This window comes from Mastigoproctus giganteus, chromosome 8, assembly GCF_048544385.1.
Source record: "Mastigoproctus giganteus isolate SK-2022 chromosome 8, ASM4854438v1, whole genome shotgun sequence".
Classification (NCBI taxonomy): Eukaryota; Metazoa; Arthropoda; class Arachnida; order Uropygi; family Thelyphonidae; genus Mastigoproctus; species Mastigoproctus giganteus.
The window spans coordinates 81,672,658-81,694,698 of record NC_143582.1 but is presented as its reverse complement, the minus strand read 5'-3'; the positions used below and the strand labels follow the sequence as shown (position 1 = coordinate 81,694,698).

General features: G+C 39.3%; 1 protein-coding gene across 1 annotated transcript in view; it reads right to left on the bottom strand.

Annotated features, from left to right (window-relative positions):
* The window catches only part of LOC150081679 (uncharacterized), a 462,139-nt gene that overhangs the window by 23,805 nt on the left and 416,293 nt on the right, over positions 1–22,041 (bottom strand). Inside the window, exon 3 of the mRNA XM_090380283.1 lies at positions 1,487–1,539. Coding sequence (XP_090236409.1) covers positions 1,487–1,539 — 53 coding nt within the window. The remainder of the gene's footprint in view (positions 1–1,486; positions 1,540–22,041) is intronic.

Sequence of the window (22,041 nt, the reverse complement as noted above, 5' to 3'; positions counted from 1 at the left end):
TTATAGATACTTTTCCAAATGTAGCAATTGTATTAAGAGTTTTTCTAGCTTTACCAGCTTCAGTTGCCTCAGGTGAACGGAATTTTTAAAAATTAAAATTAATCAAAAATTATTTATGATCGAAAATGTCTCAACGACTCTAATTTATAATAATTTCAATAGAAAATGATATTTTTTAAAAAATAAACATAAATGAAATAATTAATAATTTTGCACATTTTATGTTTCCTTGAAACATAAATTTGTATAATTTTCCTTTTATTTTATTATTGTACAATTACTGTGATTTAGAATTTAAAGTTTATTTTCAGAATGATTTTGTTATATTTGTTTGTTGTTTTGACATTACGACATCTAAATAGCTCTCTTGATAAATAATGTTTCCTTATATTATATATGAGATATGTTGTAATTCTTTTCTTTTTCAATAAATGAATGATAATTATTTATGCCTTATTTTATTTTTTAATCCAAATATTTTGGGGCTGCAAATTTGATTTTGCTTACTGGCGGCACATAGGGTCACGGCGGCCCTGTACAGGTCTGGAGGCTTCATTTTAGGAACGATGTAGAGCTTGGTGAATGGAACAATGGGTTGGTGTTACCAAGAAAGGCTTAAGTTCTGCAAATTGCAGCTTCTAGTAACTAAGCACCTGCAAGGTGATTTACTTGAAGTGTATAAGGTCTTGAATGGATTGAGCAAGCTCACAGCTGATCGAATTCTTCCTCTTGCTCAGAATACTCACCTGAGGGAACATAAATTCAATGAAGAAAGACAATTGTAGAATAGTTATGCTGAAATTTGCCTTTAGTCAGCGGATGGTCAATAGATGAAACAAACTTCCATGTGTTGTAGTGGAGGACAGCAGCTGAAATAAGATCAAGGCTGAACTAGACAAACATTTGGAGTGAATGGATGGGTGAAATGGGAAGGGTTTTTTTTTTTTTTTTTGGCTGACGCTATATAAGTTTGCTTTCTTGCATCATATGTCTCTACTAATGCTAACGCTTCAATCAATGTGCTGACATCACTCAGTTGTTCATTTCAGGAACCTTTCCTTTTACAGAAATAAATTATTGATTGCAATTGAATGGATGCATATGTGCATTAAGGTACAAAAACTGTAGTCCGTTTTGACACAAGTTTGCTTTCCAGCAGCTAAAGTGTTAATGTTTATAGTTTAAGTGCTTTTTGTGCCAAAACACTTGTTTGTGGTTGGTCTTCCCATTTTGGAGGTTGAAAAATCATACAACCCATATCCATGACCAAGTAACTTATCCATATTGTGAAAACAGTTCACAAGTTCCTCCCATTAAGATAGAAGGAGCTTTTGTAAGATTTTTCCCTAAGAGTCTCTCCAGTAAGATTTCTCCAATTGCAGCACTAAATAAATTGTAACAGATTTTTGTTTTATCACTTATAACAAAAGTGCATGAAATAATGGCAATTCATACATTCATAATCATCAACTTATAAAATACCTACAGGCGGACCTGAATCTCCAGCTTCTCCTTTTTTTCCTCTCTTTCCTCTTGGACCTAAACAATAATAATACGATCAAATAATCCTCAATCCTTCAATACAAGTTATTACATTTGTAGTTATAACTTTTTAAGGAATAAGTAGTTGTGAGAAAGTTATTAGTTTTCAATATCATATTTAATAATACATAAATTACCCACATAATAAAAAGGAGGAAGAGGAAAAGCAGTACAATTATGCATTTAAAATAAATCAAATAAAACTTAATATATGATGTAGAGCTGCTGGAACGAGTACAAAGAAGGGCAACAAGAATGGTAAGCTATCGGGCTGATGCTATCGAGGCAGGGTTAGGTGGATCGGAAAACTGCTAGCTTGGGGGAAGACAAAGACCAATAGATTGACAGTAGCCATTGGCAGAGGTGAAAGAGATTCTTACACTGCTTCTATTAGAATGAGCAGAAGCCTGAAAAACAAGATGCATGGTATTTCAGAGACTGCTGGGAGCCATTGCGGTACAAGTAAACACATGGGTTGTGTTAGGGTAGCTAAGAATAGAAACAGGTGCAGGTATACTTGCGTGTACACCAATACTAGGAGTTTAGTAAACAAATTTGATGAATTTGAGGTATTGCTCAAAACATCAAAGGCAGATATTGTTGGGATATCAGAGACGTGGTGTCACACAGATATAAGGGATGCAGAACTGCAATTTGGGGAGTACAACGTCTACAGAAAGGATAGACAGGATAGGAAGGGGGGAGGGGTTATGCTATTAGTTAAGAAACACATAAAAACCAAGGAAGTGAAGCCAGTCGACATCGCTGGACAGTGCAGTGTTGAGTCAGTTTGGTGTGACATAAGCATTGGGAGATCAAAATTGAGAGTAGGAGTGTGCTATAGGCCTAATGACTCTGATGAGTATAATAAGGAACTGTACAGGGAAATAGAGTGGGCCAGTAAATCAGAGAGTCTTATAATGGGAGATTTTAATTTCCCAGATATTGACTGGAATTTGGGGGCTGGTTACTCACACACTAGCAGGGCTTTTGTGGATTTATTGGATGATTGTTTTCTACATCAGCATGTTCGTGAGGCAACTAGAGGGAGTAATACTCTTGATTTGATTATCAGCAGTGATTCTTCATGCATTAAGAATCTGCAGATAAATGAACCACTAGGTGGCAGTGATCACAGTGTGCTGAAGTGGGATTTACTCAAAGAGGTAACTACCATTAGGGGTAAAGGGAAGGGTTATTGCTTCCGTAAAGGCGACTACAATGGACTGAGACAGTATTTAAATTCTATACAGTGGGACCAACTGATGATGTTACCAACAGCAAATTCAAAATGGGAAGCATTCAAAGAACTTATCTTGGAAGCTACTAGGCTTTACATACCAACTAAGAAATATTGTTCAAGGTTTAGGCCAAAATGGATGTCAGATGAACTAATGAGGCATATGGCAGAGAAGAAAAATGCATGGGATACTTACAAATTAACACATGACACAGAAGCCTATGATAGATACAAGTTGATATGCAACCAAGTTACAAAGGAGGTTAGGCAGGCGAAGGCAGATTACGAGAAATCCTTGGCAAGGGATGCAAAGAAAAACAGCAAAGAGTTCTTTACTTATGTAAACTCTAGAAGGAAGGGGATGAATCAGATTGGTCCACTTGATATTGATGGGTCAACTGTTGATGATCCTGCTCAGGTAGCTAACAAACTAAATGAATATTTTGCATCGACATTCACACATGAGGAGTTATTCAGCAAGGGGAATGCCAGAGGTGCATTCAACTCTAGCAGTAAGCTACAGAATCTTGAAATAACTTGGAGTAAAGTGGAGGAGAAACTGTTGAAGATTAACACAAGAAAGGCACCCGGGGTGGATGGGATCTATCCAGTTATATTAAAGGAGGCAGCAAAGGAAGTAAGGAAACCCTTAGCCATAATTATGAGAGCTTCCTTGGACTCAGGGGAGGTACCCATAGACTGGAAATGTGCAAATGTGACCCCAATTCACAAAGGAGGATCAAAGGCTGACACAAGTAATTATAAACCTGTGAGCTTAACTTCTGTGGCAGGAAAATTAATGGAGGCACTGGTTAAAGAAGCACTGCAGGATCATTTAGACAAGACTTCAGTTATAGCTCAGACACAGCATGGTTTTGTTAAGGGGAAGTTTTGCCTGACCAACTTGATTGGATACTATGATGCAGTCACAAAAGAACTGGATGCAGGGAATAACTTTGATATTATATACTTGGATCTTAGAAAGGCTTTTGATACTGTTGCACATGGAAGACTGCTACACAAATTGGAGCAGTGTGACATTGGAGGCAAATTGCTGCTATGGATAAAGGGGTGGTTGAGGGGAAGAAGACAGAGAGTGGTAATCAATGGACACTGCTCATCGTGGACTAATGTTATTAGTGGAGTCCCTCAGGGCTCAGTGTTGGGTCCATTATTGTTTTCTGTATTTATAAATGATATTGATGATGGTATATCAAGCTTAATGTCCAAGTTTGCAGATGATACAAAGGTTGGCAGGGTTGTCAAGGACACTACTGACACTATGCTGCTGCAACAGGATCTGGAAAGGTTGAGCAGATGGGCTGAGAGGTGGCAAATGAAGTTTAACATTGACAAATGTAAAGTACTACACATGGGAAACAGCAAACCCAAAGCAACGTATCAACTCTGTGGTACTACACTGACAGTGGTAGAGAATGAAAGGGACTTGGGGGTGGTTGTGCAGGCAGATATGAAGTTCTCTGAGCAGTGCAGACGGGCTGCAAGAGTAGCTCATGGAGTATTGTCAATGATATACAGGAATTTTTCCAGCAGGGATAAGGAGGTGATTATTCCATTGTATAAGGCAATGGTCAGGCCACACCTAGAGTACTGTATACAGGTCTGGAGGCCTCATTTCAAGAAGGATGTAGAGCTGCTGGAAAAATTACAGAGAAGGGCAACAAGATTAGTGAATGGAACAAAGGGGTGCTCTTACGAAGAAAGGCTTAAGTTTTGCAAATTACAGTGTCTGGAGACTAGGCACCAGCGAGGTGATCTGATAGAGGTGTATAAAGCCTTGAATGGTTTAAGCATGCTCAATGCTGATGGGATTCTTCCTCTAGCTCAGAAAAATCACCTGAGAGGGCCTGAGGAAATTCAAATTGAGGAAAGACAATTGTAGAATAGATGTGCGGAAATTTTATTTTAACCAGTGGGTGGTTCATAGTTGGAACAAACTTCCGTCTGCTGTAGTGGAGGTCAACAACTTAAATAAGTTCAAGGCAGAACTAGACAAACACATGGATGGGTGAAATGAGAAGGGTTTTTTTTTTTTTTTTTTGACTTCTGCTATATAAACTTGCTTTCTTTCATCACATACCTCTACTAATGCTAATGCTAATATAAAAGATATGAGTAAATAGTCAAACTACAAAATTAGTGCAGATTGTAATTAAATTTTATTTAAGGTATAAGTTCTTTAAATCTTAAAAAAGATGGAGGGCAAAACATGATTTGATACATGTCCAGAAAGTAAAGACTCAATGGATAAGGCAAGTTTATCAATGTCTGTCAAGGGCAAAGGTTGATGACATTGTAGAGCAGATAGCATTAAGAGCACAAAATTGTTGTACACATTGGAACTAATAATATTAAGAGTAGGAGACTGGTGGAACAACATAAGTACAGGTCAATATTGAAAAAAGCCACGAGTTAGGGTTGAATTTGAAAGTGTCTGCAATTCTGCTCAAACACGATAGGAGGGAGTATAGGATAAGAGCCATGTCGATCAATTCAGCCTTGGAGAGATTGTGTAATGCTCAAGGGGTAGACTTTTTTTCAGTCTGGTCTGTGCTTGTTAACAGGAGAGACTGCTTCTACAGGTATGGGATACACATAAATAGAAAGGGTGCAAGAATATTTGCTGATGAGTATTTTGCATCTACATTCACACATGAGGAATTATTCAGGGAGCGGAATGCCAGAAGTGAATTAAACTCTGGCAGTGAGCTAGATGATTTTGTAATAACTGAGAGAAAAGTTGGGGAGAAATTGTTGAAGATAAATATAAGAAAGGCACCTACAGTGGAAGGGATCTATCCAGTAATATTAAAGGAGGCAGCAAAGGCAGTAAGTAAACCCTTAACCATAATTATTAGAGCTTTCTTGGACTCAGGGGAGGTACCCATGGACTGGAGATGTGCAAATGTGAACCCAGTTCACAAAGGAGGTTCAAAGGGCAACACAAGTAATTAAAGATCTGTTAGTTTAACTTCTGTTCCAAGGAAATTAATGGAAGCACTATTTAAAGAAACAGTGCAAGATCATCTAGACAAGACTTCAGTTATAGTTCTGACACAGCATCGTTTTGTTAAGGGGAAGTCTTGTCTGGCCAATTTCAATTGGATACTATGATATGTTCACAAAGGAACTGGATGCAAAGAATAATTTTGATATCATATATTTGGATCTTAGAAAGGCTTTTGATACTGTTGCACATGGAAGACTGCTGCACAAATTGGAGCAGTGTGGCATTGGAGGCAAATTGCTGCTATGGATGAAGGGATGGTTGAGTGGGAGAAGACAGAGAGTGGTAATCAATGACACTGCTCTTCATGGACTAATCTTATTAGTGGAGTGCCCCAGGATTCAGTGTTGGGTCCATTGCCCATTTCTGTATTTATTAATGATATTGATGATGGTATATCAGACTTAATGTTCAAGTTTGCAGACAATATGAAGATCGGCAGGGTCGTTAATGACACTAATGACAGTATTCTGCTGGTACAACAGAATCTAGAAAAGTTGAGCAGATCGGCTGAGAGGTGGCAGCTGAAGTTTAACAATGACAAATGTAAAGTACTGCATATGGGAAGCAGTGACCCTAGAGTAATGTATCAACTGTGTGGTACTACACTGACAGTGGTAGAGAATGAAAAGGACCTGGGCGGAAATTCTGCAGGCACATATGAATTTTTCTGAGCAGTGCAGACGGTCTCCAAGAGCTCATGGTGTATTGTCAATGATATACAGGAATTTTTCTAGAAGGCATAAGGAGGTGATTATCCCCTTGTATAAGGCAATGGTCAGGCCAAACCTTGATTATTGTATACAGGTCTGGAGGCCTCATTTTAAGAAGGATGTAGAGCTGCCGAAACAAGTACAGAGAAGGGTAACAAGATTAGTGAATGGAACAAAGGGTTGCTCTTACAAAGAAAGGCTTAAGTTTTTCAAATTAGTGTCTGAAGACTAGGCACCTGCGAGGTGATCTGATTAAGGTGTATAAAGACTTGAATGGTTTGAGCATGCTTAATTCTGATGGGATTCTTGAGGAGGCAAAAATTCAAATTGAGGAAAGACAGTTGTAGGATAGATGTGTGGAAGTTTGCCTTTAGCCAGCGGGTCATTTATTGCTGGAACAAAATTCCACCGGTCATTGTAGGAATTGATAGCTTAAACAGATTTAAGGCAAAACTAATCAAATATTTGGAGAAAATGGATTGGTCAAATAAGAAGAGTTGTTTTTTTTTTTTTTTTTTTTTTTTGGGTGATGCTATATAAGTTTGCTTTCTTGCATCATGTGCCTGTACTAATCCTAATGCTAATACATAGTGCTAATACCTTGTTCACTAGGCGCCTCCGTAGCCAGGTGGGAAGGAGCAGCAGTGCATACCACACGCTTCTTCATTAGACCGGGGTTCGAGCCCGTCACCACCAAATATGGAAGATGCGGAAAGGTCAGGGAATGACCACCGCATATTCCGGAGCAATATGGCCTTAGTTGCTAATGCTCCTAAAAACCAAACAACAACAACCTTGTTCACTATGTCTAATTCACACTACACATAACACTAGGTGACACACAGTATGCCAGTTTAGTTACTATGAATGCTTCTATTGCTCACTACAAGTTTTACAAGTACAGATCAATTAACATGTACAGCTCAGTGCTGAAAAAACAAAGTCGCGAGTTAGGGTAAAATTTGAAAATGTTTGCAATTCTGTCCAAATACCATAAAAGGGAATAAATGATGAGAGCCTTGTCAATCAATTTGGCACTGGAGAGATTGTGCAAGGCACATGGGGTAGAATTTTATTCAGAGTGGTCTGTGCTTGCTAACAGGAGAGACTGCTTCCACAGGGATGAGATACACTTAAATAGAAAGGGTGCAAGAATATATGCTGATGCTATCGAGGTATTGTTAGGTGGGTAGGAAAACTGCAAGCTTGGGGGGGGGGGGAGATTCACAGACTTAAAGATTAACAGCAACCGCAAGCAGATGCGAAAGTGATTCTTGCACTGCTTCTATTGTAATGAGCAGCAGCCTAGAGAGAAAGTTGCTGGGGATTTCAAGAGCTGCTGGGAGTCATCATGGAACAAGTAAATACATGGGCTGTTAGGGTAACTAAGAGTAAGAACAGGTGCATATATACTTGTATGAACACCAATGCCAGAAGTATAGAAAATAAATTTGATAAATTTGAAGGGAACAAGGCATCAAAGACAGATACAGTCAGTCCTCGTATAAATTCAATCAAATTCACACAAATTCAATCATACATGATTTATTAATAGTGGAATGATATCGTATATAACATGAACTGAATTCGCTGATGCATGATTCGCCTTTGTGTTTACAAGAAATAGCAGTCGAACGTGGAATCACCACAACTGAACGCAACACAATAGGAATGAAGAGAAGATTCTGAAAATGTATTTATTTATTTTTTTTATATCAGTGAAGGGGAAACACATTTCACCATAATAACATAAAAACTCACACAATTCCAGGTATTGGTATTATCGCAAATGCAATTAGATCGAGTTTACTACCAATTTATAACAGATTCCACTAGCAGAAACTCAACTGGAAATTGTTTTTATTGTTTTATGGTAGTAACCCCCAAAAATGTGCTTTAGTAAAATGTGAGCTAGTGAGGTGTTAACAGTGTGTCTCTGCCTTTACGCTTATACAGTTGCTACATGCGCACAGCTTTGTTTATATGTATCATGCCTCTTCATTTTGTAATTGTGCTTTATTCCCTAAAAATGAGTAAAATATTTGGTATGAAAAGGAAGCATCCTGGTGAAGACACTACAGATTCAGAGAGAAAAAAGAAAAGAAATATTGATAAACAGAGAGGCAGACTGGGTCAAAAATTCTTACCTGTGAAAATTTGTAGTGGCCTCATACTAGCGTTTATGGCCAAAATCACACTGGCCTCCGGCCCACAGGGGTTTCCCCAGTAAGGCTTATGCCCAGTCTGCCTCAGTCGATAGAGAAAAAATATGAAATTGTGAAACGCTTTGAGCGAAATGAAAGATCATGTGATATTGCACATGCTACATGCCTAAATGAGGCAACACTGAGAATTAGAAAGAATGCAGAGAAAATAAAAACAACTTTCATAGCAGGAACAACTCAAAGTGTGATTAAAATCCATTAGATCAAGACACAAAGAACTGGAAGAGATAGAACGGCTGTCATGTTTGGATAGAAAATCAAACAAAAAACAAGTTGCTTATGATAGAAGCAAAAGAATTAGCAATATTTTATTACGTAATAAAATACTTACCTATTTTATTACGATTACTTATTGTGTTTAGTAATGTTTTGGTTACAAATGTGTGTTCAATCTTGGGTGGTCAGCACCTAACCCTATTCTTCCCATAGGGCTTGTTGTTTATATTGCACGAGGGTTTCTAGGAACACAACTATCCTGCTATACGAGGACTGACTGTATTGTTGGGATATCAAAGACATGGCGTCACACAGATAGAAGCAATGCAGAATTGAAATTTGGGAAGTACAATGTGTATAGAAAGGATAGACAAAGTAGGAAGGGAGGAGGTTTCATGCTGTAGTTAAGAAACACATAAAATTTAAGGAAGTGCATTCAGTTGACATGGGTGGACAGTGCACAGTTGAGTCTATTTGGCGTGACATAAAAACTGGGAAAGGGAAAATGAGACGGAATATGTTATAGGCCTAATGCCTCTGATGAGTACAACGAACAGTCGTGCAGAAAAATAGAGTGGGCCAGTAAATCAGAATGTCTTGTAATCGGGATTTCAACTTTCCAGATATTGACTGGAACTTGTGGAATGGTCAGTCGCAGGCTAGCAAGACTTTTGTAGATTTATTGGAGGATTGTTTTCTAGAGCAACATGTTCGAGGAGCAACCAGAGGGAGTAATACTCTTGATCTGATTATCAGCAGTGATTATTCATTAGCATAAGCATTAGTAGAGGCATATGATGAAAGAAAGCAAGCTTATGCAGCATCAGGAAAAAAAAAACAAAAAAAAAAAAACACTTCACACCTCCGTTCATTCGAAATACCTGTCCAGCTGAGCCTTAAATTTATTTAGGCTATCAACTTCCACAACAAGGGATGGAAGTCAGTTCCACCAACCAACTACCTGCTGGCTAAAGGCAAATTTCCGCACATCTGTCTTTCTTCATTTGAATTTATGCCCTCTCAGGTGATTATTCTGAGCGAGAGGAAGAATCCCATCAGCATTGAGCATGCTCAAACCATTCAAGGCTTTATACACCTCAATCAGATCACCTCGCAGGTGCCTAGTCTCCAGATACTGTAATTTGCAAAACTTAAGCCTTTCTTCGTAAGAGCAACCCTTTGTTCCATTCACTAATCTTGTTGCCCTTCTCTGTACTCGTTCCAACAGCTCTACATCCTTCTTGAAATGAGGCCTCCAGACCTGCATACAGTACTCAAGGTGTGGCCTGACCATTGCCTTATACAAGGGAATAATCACCTCCTTATCCCTGCTAGAAAAATTCCTGTATATCATTGCCGAGACACTATAAGCTACTTTTGCAGACCACCTGCACTGCTCAGAGAACTTCATATCTGCCTGTACAATTACCCCCAGGTCTTTTTCGTTCTCTACCACTGTCAGTGTAGTACCACAGAGTTTATACATCACTCTGGGGTTACTGCGTCCCATATGTAGTACTTTTCATTTGTCAATGTTAAACTTCATTTGCCACCTCTCAGCCCATCTGCTCAACCTTTCTAGATCCTGTTGCAGCAGCGTACTGTCATTAGTGTTCTTAACAACCCTGCTAACCTTGGCATCGTCTGCAAAGTTGGACATTAAGCTTGATATACCATCATCAATATTATTTATAAATACAGTAAACAATAATGGACGCAACACTGAACCCTGAGGGACTCCACTAATAACATTAGTCCACGATGAGCAGTGTCCATTGATTACCACTCTCTGTTTTCTCCCCCTCAACGACCCCTTTATCCGTAGCAGCAGTTTTCCTCCAATGCCACACTGCTCCAATTTGTGCAGCAGTCTTCCATGTGCAACAGTATCAAAAGCCTTTCTAAGATCCAAGTATATAATATCAAAGTTATTCCCTGCATCCAGTTCTTTTGTGACTGCATCATAGTATCCAATCAAATTGGTCAGGCAAGACTTTCCCTTAACAAAACTATGCTGTGTCCGAGCTATAACTGAAATCTTGTCTAGATGATCCTGCAGTGCTTCTTTAACCAGTGCCTCCATTAATTTTCCTGGAACAGAAGTTAAACTCACAGGTCTATAATTACTTGTGTCATCTTTGATCCTCCTTTGGGGTCATATTTGCACATCTCCAGTCTATGGGTACCTCCCCTGAGTCCAAGGAAGCTCTCATAATTATGTCTAAGGGTTTGCTTACTTCCTTTGCTGCCTCCTTTAATATAACTGGATAGATCCTATCCACCCGAGGTGCCTTTCTTGTGTTTATCTTCAACAATTTCTCCTGCACTTTACTCTCAGTTATTACAAGATTATCTAGCTTACTTCCAGAGTCGAATACACCTCTGGCATTCCCCTTGCTGAATAATTCCTCATGTGTGAATGTCGATGCAAAATATTCATTTAGTTTGTTAGCTACCTGAGCAGGATCATCAACAGTTGAACCATCAATATCAAGTGAACCAATCTGATTCATCCCCTTCCTTATAGGGTTTACATAAGTAAAGAACTCCTTGCTGTTTTTCTTTGCATCCTTTTCCAAAGATTTCTCATAATCTGCCTTTGCCTGCCTAATCTACTGTGTGACTTGGTTACAGACCAGCTTATATCTATCATAGGCTTCCATGTCACCCATTAATTTATATGTATCCCATGCATTTTTCTTCTCTGCCATATGTCTCATTAGTTCATCTGACATCCATTTAGGCTGAAACCTTGAAAAATATTTCTTAGTTGGTAGGTAAAACCTAGTAGCTTCCAAGATAAGTGCATTAAGAATTTGCAGATAAAGGAACAACTAGGTGACAGTGATCACACTGTACTGATGTGGGATTTACACAAAGATGTAACAACCATCAAGGGTAAAAGGAAGGGTCCTTGCTTCCGTAAAGGTGACTACAATGTTCGCAGACAGTTTTAAAATTCTATACAGTGGGATCAACTGATGATGTTACCAATGGTGAATTTTAAATGAAAAGCCTTCAGGGCCTTAATCTTGGAGGCTACCAGGCATTTCATACTAACTAAGAAATACTGTTCAAGATTTCAGACATAAATGGATGTCAGATGACTAATGAGGCTCATGGCAGGGAACAAAAATGCATAGGATGCATGTAAATTTTCAGGCGACACAGAAGCCTACGGCACATATAAACTAGTCTGTAACCCAAGTCACAAAGGAGGTGAGGCAGGCAAAGGCAGATTATGAGAAATCTTTGGCAAAGGATGCAATGAAAAACAGCTAAGAGTTCTTTACTTATGTAAACACTAGAATGAAGGGGATGAATCAGATTGTTCCACTTAACATAGATGGTTTGACTATTGATGATCCTGCTCAAGAAGCTGATAAACTGAATGAGTATTTTTCATCTACATTCACACATGAGGAGTTATTCAAGGAGGGGAATGCCAGAAGTTAATGAAACTCTAACAGGGAGCTAAGTGATTTTGTAATAACTGAGAGCAAAGTGGAGGAGAAATTGTTGAAGTTAAACATAAAAAAGGCACCTGGGGTGGATGGAATCTATCCAGTTATATTGAAGGAGGCAGGGAGAGAAGTTAGGAAACCCTTAGCGATAATTATGAAAGCATCATTAGATTCAGGGGAGGTCCTCATGGACTAGAGATGTGAAAATGTATCCCCCACTTCACAAAGGGGTTTCAAAGTGTGACACAAATAATTATAGGCCAGTTAGTTTAACTTCTGTTCCGGGGAAAATAATGGAGTCACTTGTTAAAGAGGTGATACAGGATCAGCTAGACAAGACTGCAATAATAGTTCAGACACAGACAGCATGGGTTTGTTAAGGGGAAGTTTTGTCTGACAAATTTAATTGGATACTACGATGTGGTCACAAATGAACTGGATGCAAAAATAATTTTGATATCATATATTTGGATTTAAGGAAAGCTTTTGATACTGTTGCACATGGAAAACTGCTGTACAAATTGGCACAGTATGGCATTAAGGGCAAGTTGCTCCAATGTATAAAGGAAGAGTTGAGGGGGAGACGGCAAAGAGTGGTAATAAATGGACTCTGCTCTAGGTTGACTAATGTTATTAGTGAAGTTCCCTAGGGTTCAGTGCTGGGCCCATTGTTAATTTGTGCATTTATCGATGATATTGATGAAGGTATATCAGGCTTAATGTCCAAGTTTGCAGATGATACAAAGGTTGGCAGGGTTGTTAATGACACTGAAGACAGTATGCTACTGCAACAAGGTCTGGAAAAGTTAGGTAGATAGGCTGCAAAGTGGCAACTGAAGTTTAACATTGACAAATGCTAAGTACTGCATATGGGTAGCAGTAACCTAGGGAAATGTACCATGTGGTACTACACTCAGGGAGGCGGAGAATAAAAAAGACCTGGAGGTAACTGTAGTCAGATATGAAGTTCTCTGAGTAGGGCAGATGGGCTGCCAGAGCAGGTCATGGAGTTTTGTCAATGATATATAGGAATTTTGGTAGCAGAGACAAGGAGGTGAATATCCCTTTGTATAAGGCAATGGTCAGGCCAAACCTTGAGTTCCAAATGAGGTCTGGAGGCCTCATTTTAGGAAGTATGTACATTTGCTAGAATGAGGAGAAAGAAGGACAACAAGATTCATGAGAGGAACAAAGGGGTGTACTTATGAAGAAAGGCTTAAGTTCTGAAAGTTACAGCATCTGCAGACTAGGCACCTGTGAGGTGATCTGATTGAGGTGTATAAGGCTTTGAATGGTTTGAGCAAACTCAATGCTGATGGGATAATTGCTCAGACTAAGAACTTAAGTTGGAAAGGATTCAAATTGAGGAAAGACAGGTGTAGAATAGATGTGCGGAAGTTTGCCTTTAGCCTGCGGGTAGTTGATTGCTGGAACAGACTTTCATCTATCGTTGTGGAAGTGGATATCTTAAATAAATTTAAGGCTAAACTAGACAAACATTTGGAGTGACCAGATGGGTGAAATGGGAAGTTTTTGTTTTTTTTTGGCTGATGCTGTATAAGCTTGCATCATATGCCTCAAATAATGCTAATGCTAAAGTTAACAATAAACATTCCCATCGCTGGATTGGCTGGGCTCACCTTTCACTTTAAAAACTCAGTCAAACTTTCATTATTAGTCTTTTGTTTTCTTTCTCTTGTACAATACCTCTTCAGTATCTAGCAAATATCAGCCCTGATAGTGACATTTCAACTCCCCTGGTACCTCGTCTCCATGTGTTTAATGTTCTGTTTAAACATCTCACCCTGTTCTTCTCGCTTACACTTCCAGATGTAGAAGTATAAAAATGTACCGTGACAATCACATTGCAGCCCAACATCATGTAGTTTGTCAAAATGTTTTGAACTGTAGTCTGGTAGCCCGAATCATTACTGTTCTCAAAAAAAAATTCTCAGTCACAGACCTGAAACTAATGCATACCTGAATTTCTCTTTTAAATTTCCATTTTATTTGCTTGTGGACTGTACCCTTGTCTGATGTACTATTTTAAAGACGATAAACATAGTCAGTAAGTATTCACAAGAAGAAAAAAAATATTTCGATTTCGCAAGTTGTTGATACACTGATGTTCAAAGAAAGTGAATCACCTAGGAATTTTACATTTCCAACCCTTTTTAGTGATGGTACGTTACATTAATGACTAGCATCACAAATAGAAGTATAAACAAAAGATATTTATTAATAGTTAAGGCAAAGTTAAGTGATATTTGACAGGTGGTCTGAAAATATTCCAAAATTAGCATTTGCAACCTTTATACAACAGTCTTGGTAAACACGACAATTATGGCTGAAATATTATCAGAAGCTCTCAATTTGCTTCAGTTTATCATTTTAAATGGAAAACAAAATGAAAAGTTCACCAGATGCAAACTAATATTTAGTTAAACCATCTCTGGCCCTGATGACAGCAGCACACCATCGAGGCATTGACAAGATCAACTGATAGGTTGTGGTTCCAAACACGAATTATGGCATCCTGAAGTTCACAAAGGGTCTTTGGTTTCTTTCTGGCAACTGCAGATTCTACACGATAACAACAGCTCTCTATAGGATTCAGGCCCGAGCTGTTTCTGGCCAGCTAAGAGTTGTAATGGACCGTTCTGCCAACCTTCCCCCCCCACCTGCAACAAATGTAAACACAATACTGTCCAACCTCTAATGCAGAAATGACGCTAAAGTAACTACAGAAGGGCGTACTTACACTTTTTGCCCGATGACAGGGAGCAGAGTCATCCTGAAAGATGCAGTTAATTCACAGTTTGAAATGGTCTCTAATGGTTGGCAGCAATTTGCCTTCCAATATAGCAAGATATCTATCGGCATTTATGGAACCTTTTATAAACTGCAGGTGACCTACTCCGTGATATGAAATGCACCTCCCCCATATCATTTGACTAGTAGGGAATTTCACTGTAGACACCATACAGTCTGGATGGTATTTCTTCACAGCATCTATGCCGAATCGTTTGTCTCCCATCAGAGCCATGCAGGTTGAATTTCTTGTCATCCGAGAAAATAACTGACTTCCACTGCTCGGGGGGTCCATTTGACATGCTCCTTACAGATGAATCGGGCCCTGTTCATTTTTTATGTGATGAGGGACGATGGACACATTTTGCTTAATGCTTTGAAAGAGTGCTTGTACTATTGAACTGACAGTGACAATGAGACGATCGACAAAGACATTAACTTTCAAGAAATTAAAATGTGTGACTGAAAAATAACTATTCATTTTGAACACAACTGTTTTCTAAAAAAGTTATGTTTGAGTTTTTAAAGTGAAAGGTGACTTTATCGTACTTTTTAATATTCTGCCCTTTTTAGTGGTATATTTTCCCACATTTTATAAACGCACATCTTTTGTCAGTCAAAAAGCCAGTTTTACTCAACTTCATTTTTTCATAGAAAAATATCAATTTTATTAAGCTAAAAAAAAAAAAGCATTAGCCCATTCAACTAAGTGTTATGTCTCTGGAAATAAACAGTTGTGGGCATTAAGTTTAACTGTTCTGGTTGTGTCCTGGAGGGTTGTGGACTGTACTTTGCATTCTGCTAACATAAAATAATCTTTGTGTGCTGCTTTCTGTTATGTTATGTTATTTGGTTTTTAGGAGCATTAGCAACTAAGGCCATATTACTCCTGGGATATGCGGTGGTCATTCCCTGACCTTTCCGCATCCTCTGTATTTGGTGGTCACGGGCTCGAACCCCAGTCTAATCAAGAAGCGTGTGCTACGCACTGCCCACCTGACTATGGAGGTGCCTGCTGCTTTCGGGAGTGCACACAAACTCAAATATAGATTGTCACCTTCAACAGATTTAAAGAAGAAGTAATGTGTTCTGCATTGCTAACTGTAAGTATCCTTTGTTTTTTTAAAAGAACAAAAAAAAAATCGTGTGACTTCCTTGCCAAGAATAGCAATCTGCCATAATAAAACCGCTCCCTGTCAACACCAACCTATAGAGGGGGAAATGAATAGAGGTGGGGAAAAGAAAAACTGTGTACAACGGGCTTGAAAATCTGATTTTTGTATTTTATTGCTCTGAAAATACGTTTAAACATTAAAATAAGCAACAGAAAAATATCTTCTTTTCATTATCTTTTAAAACTATCACTAAAAAAGCAAAGTTGCTGTTTATGGACTGAAAGTTACACTTTGTTAACAGAATTCATTGTATTCAGATAGTAAGGATATGTTTACATTGACATCACATACGAATTACAGACTAAACGAACTAAACCCACAATGAATTTCAAATAGCGATTTTTTACTTAAATCGTAAAGACTATTTCGTGTTTTTGAGTAGAGATAGTTCTGGAATTGGAATCAAATTTATCAATAAACGAGTTTTAATCTTACTATGACACTGCTTTCGCTGTTCTTATTTTTTTTTAAATTAAAGATGAATATGGCATGTTGTTGAATTAAAAGTATATATTCATTTAAACTCAAAATTGAAAGGGCTAATGCTTTTTTTGGGAACATTTTTGGGAACACTCATGATGGACTCATGTTGCTTGCGCCACACATGAAGGCATCTTTTGGCATGTTGCACCAGGTATTTGCACTGATTTTGCCAGCACACATTTCCAATCCTCTAGTGTCCAACCAGTATGTTGTTGACACCACAGCATTCACCGTCGACAATGATTAGCGATGAGAAGAGGGTGTTTCTTGGGTTGTCTGCTGTAGAACCTCATACATGTGAGTCTGTGGCGCATCATCATTTGGGATATTGTTCTTGCATTCCAAGAACAATATCCCAAAAGTCAATGCGCCAATATAGAATAACCCGATGCACGAGTTCCTGCAATCATGCCCTTTTTAAACTCCTTGATATGTTTACTACCTCTCATAACCGATACTTTATCTTGCACGACCAGATGCAAATTGCCACTGCTGTAGCATAGGACACTGTTCGTCTTTTTATACTGCAATGTATGCGGCATAGTCTATTACGGTTGGGGTGGTCATAATTAAGTGAGTGTGTGTATGTGTATATATATATATACACAGTATATATAAAGTGAAACAGGAAGAGAAGGAAAATACAAAAAAATAGATAACACAAGATTAAGAGGTAGTCTCTTCTTAAAAAAAAAAACCTTGTCACTCCAAAAGAAAGTTCAAGTTCACTAAAATCTGGTAAATGACAAATCCAATTTGGGCTGTATTAGTAAGACCAAATAATGCAAGAAGGCGAACTTTTACTGCATCAGTCAAAAATTATAAAATAAAATAATAATAATAATTAAAATAAAATAGAATATTATGCTGTTCCCCTCCCCACAAAGTGATCATCAGTAATTTGTCATGCGAAGTGGCACCTAAAGATCAGTGCTGCTAGGTTCTAAGAGACGCTGATCTGCACTGCCTGCGGTCCACCACAATCACCCCATGCTGTTTGGGATTTTGACATTGGGATCGAGAGGGATGCACGGATGGTACAACCCAGGCACAAGGTGGAGACGTGACTGCATTATTAAATTGGCACGAGACAGCCTCTGAATGTACGCACTCTAAGAGACCATGGGTCAAGCCACACGACTACTAAATATGGTAGAACATTTTTTCTCTCTATTTTGGGAACTCCTATGACCTTTTGAGGTTGGTCCCGGATTATAAAAAGGAAAGTTATTTTTAATCATATAATTCTGTTTTCAACTTACACTTACCGGCCTTCACACACTGAGTGGAAAAGGCCCGAGTTCGAACACCGTGAATGAAGTGAGGAATTTTTATGGACCGTTTTCACGGTGTGGCTGAGTTAGTCAGTCTCGGGTGAGGTTAGCATGGTTTTTTTTCCTCCCATTAACTAGAAACTTTCGTCCATCAAACAAGCGCACGTGCACACAAACACACACATGCATGCACGCACATGTATAATATATACAGCACAACATGGTCTAAATCTCTGATGTGCCTAAAACCCTACAGAACAACAACTATTTCCACCACATTGGGAGGCAACTTATTTCAATGTTCAACAACCAGCAACCCATACTGAACTTCATGGAATCCAATCTTCTGTTTTCCTTGAGATTTTATTTGTGTTCCATGGTTCCTCTCTCACACAATGGAGAATGGATCTTCCTCATTGCCCTTGAGGGGAGTATGGTGATTATACAGTTGGTATAATCACCATACTCCCCACACCGGGTAAAAAAAGACCTGAGTTCGAATCCGGTTATTGATGTGAGGAAATTTTATGCGTCCTTTTCTCAACTTGGCTGAGTTAGTCTGTCTCAGGCGAGGGTTACATGGTTTATTGCCAAGCAAACAGCAAATATACCACAGAATACGGCGCCTCCGTAGCCAGGTGGGAAGGAGCAGCAGTGCGTAGCACACGCTTCTTGATTAGACCGGGGTTCGAGCCCGTCACCACCAAATACGGAGGATGCGGAAAGGTCAGGGAATGACCACCGCATATCCCGGAGCAATATGGCCTTAGTTGCTAATGCTCCTAAAAAGCAAATAACAAACATAACAAACCACAGAATACATGTAATTTACAGACATATTATATACGGTGTAGTATGGTCTCAGTTGCTGATGCGCATAAAACCCAATAACAACAACAACAACTTTCCTCATTCATTTTACTCATTCCCTTTATACACCTCAATTAGATTCTCCTTTGGATGTATATTTGTCAAACTTTCCAGTCCACACCTTCTAAGCTGTTCTTCTTGTGTGCCTTGCTTTGCAATCATTACAAATCCTTGTCGTCCTTCTCTAAACCCTCTCTAGAAGTTCTATGTTCTTTTTTAAGTTTGGTATCTAGACCTGAATACGGTATTCCAAATGAAGTCTCACAGTCGCCTTGTAAAGGGGGGTGGGGTAATGAATCCATTTCCCTACAAGCATATGCCCTATAAATCATAGACAATACACATCATATGGGTTGCTAGCCGTCCGTTTATGCTGCATGGAAAATTTCGTGTTATATTGAATCATAACACCCGAGTCTTTTTCATCCTGAAGCACTTCTAACTCCTATCCCCCTGGCTTATATGTAACTCTAGGATTTCTGTTCCTCAAATGGATAACCTTACATTTAGAAGCATTAAATTTTAGTTGCCATTTTTCGGACCATTCAACCTATCCGAGTTTTTCTGAATAACATGACCCGCTTTGGGTTCTTAACCATCCTTCCCATCTTCAAAACATGAGCAATCTTTGCCAGTTTCCTTTGTATACACCCTCGTCAATATAATTTATGAAAATTATAATTAGGAGAGCGATCCAGCACTGATCAAAGAGGAGTGCAACTGTCGCCCTGAAGACTGAACATTTCTAACAATCCTTTGTTTCCTATGTTTTAGGCAGCTGTCAATCCACTGTAGGTCTTACCGGTAACACTACCTTCTTCTAGTTTATGTAGCGGACCTTCATGAGGGACCATATCAAAAGCTTTGCTAAAGTCTAGATACACTGAGTGATCACTGAATTATGACCACCTACCTAATACATCGTAGGTCCTCCTTTTACCCTCAGTACAGCAGCTATCCGACCTGGCATTGATTCAACAAGATGTCGGAATTGTTCGGGAGGTATGGCCAACGAAGCTGTGTGTAATGCTATGTTGTCAGCAATGCAGGTATGGAGGTGATTGGTGTATCCAGATGCCTAATATACCTTTCCATAGTGTCCCATAAGTGCTCTATGGGATTATCGGGGGAGTAGTTCAGAAGCCAATTAATATGCTGGAAGTCAGAACTGTGTTTCTCAAACCATTCCTGCACAACAAGTGCCTGATGGCTCGAGCATTGTCATCTTTGAAGACACCATTGGCATTTGGGAAAAAATGTAACATAGCGGGGTGTACACAGTCAGCAAGCAGTTGACGATAACGGAGACCACCGATACATTGTTCCACATGCACCAGGGGTCCAAGTTCCTGCCAGTGAAACATGCCCTACACCATACAACCGCCTCCACCGGCCTGCAGTTTTGATAACATTAATGTTAGATGAAGAGCCTCAAGTTGTTGATTACAAATCCGTACATGACCATCCACAGTGTGGAGTAAATAACGTGACTCATCCGACCAGCACACCTTCTTCCAGTTTTCTATTGTCCAACTTACCTGCTCTTTGCTCCAGGAGAGTCTTTTACGCCGATGAACCTTGGTTAGGAGAGGATGCTGTAGGGGTTGTCTGCTGGTATAGCCCACACATGCAAGCATGTGACGCATGGTCATGCCAGATATTGTTCTGGGTTGGCCCATGTTATATTTGGGAGTCAACTCTTCAACACTGCTGCACCTGTTCGCCTGTATGAGTCATTGAACCCGGCACTCACCTCTAACATCAATCTTTTGCTGACCTTGCAGTTTTGCCGTCGGGTCATTGTTTGACCATTTTGATGCCAGTCCTGGTACCCTTTAACTACAGCGGCTCTGGAACACCACACCAGTTCAGCCGTTTGGGAAATCAAGGCACTAGCTGGTCGAGCACCCAAAATCTGTCCTTTATCAAAGTCTGATAAATCCTTCCTTTTACCATCATGCATGGAATTTTACTACCTTCTGAACCACTGACACCTTATCTATGCTACTAGGTCAACTGACTCTGCACTCTCGTATGTCACGTGGTCAATGGATCATAATCAGTTTTCATAGGGGTGGTCATAATTTAATGATCACTCAGTGTATATAATGTCAAAAATGTTAGCTGCATCATAGTAATTTACCTGACTGGTCAGGCATGACCTCCCTTTAACGAACCCATGCTGTGATCTGGTCAAGATACCATTCTTATTGAAATGGCCCTGAATGGCATTGGTAACTACAGACTCCAAGGTCTTCCCTATCACAGAAGCCATACTCATTGGGCCCCTAGTTACCTACCTTGTGGAGCCATTAGCACTTCTCCAGTCCACAGGAATCTTCTCAGATTTCTTGCATTTGGGAGGTTAGTGTATGCTCTGCAGGTAGGTTATGGTTGGTTGGATGTCATCCCCCCTGTCTGTTGTAGAGTGACATCATGTAGAATTCCCCTAGGGCTATGACTATGTGGGTGAATATGGCCCAGGGGAGGCAGTAATTTGTCAGCTTGGTTACAGTGTAGTTGGGGTTTCTGATTAGGATTGCTGCCCAGGGGGTTTCTCCATCTGTTTGAACAACTTTGTAATACAGTGGGTGTACCCTGACCTCCTTACAATGGGTGTAGGGATCCTGATAAAGATTTCCCTCATCAGCTTTCTTTGTAAGCTGTGTGACTACTGCCTTTGACCTATGTGCATTCAGCTGTGCGAATTGTATCCTATTGTTGTTATATATATATATTTTTTTTTTTTTTTTTTTATGTGAACCCCAAACACGAGAGGTATTAGTACCTATAGTACTTAGTACCGTGCTTGGGTTTAGGGTTGAAGGAGAAGTATGGGGGAGGGGAATGCCGGAAACTTTGCTCTAGAGACTAAACATGGGTTTCACCACTTCAAGCCTCCAATAAGCAAAGTGGTGGTATTTCATCAGTTGATGAAAGTCATCTACCACCTGAGAAAGTCATCTACCATGGTATGCTGTCATAGTCTATTCTGAGTTG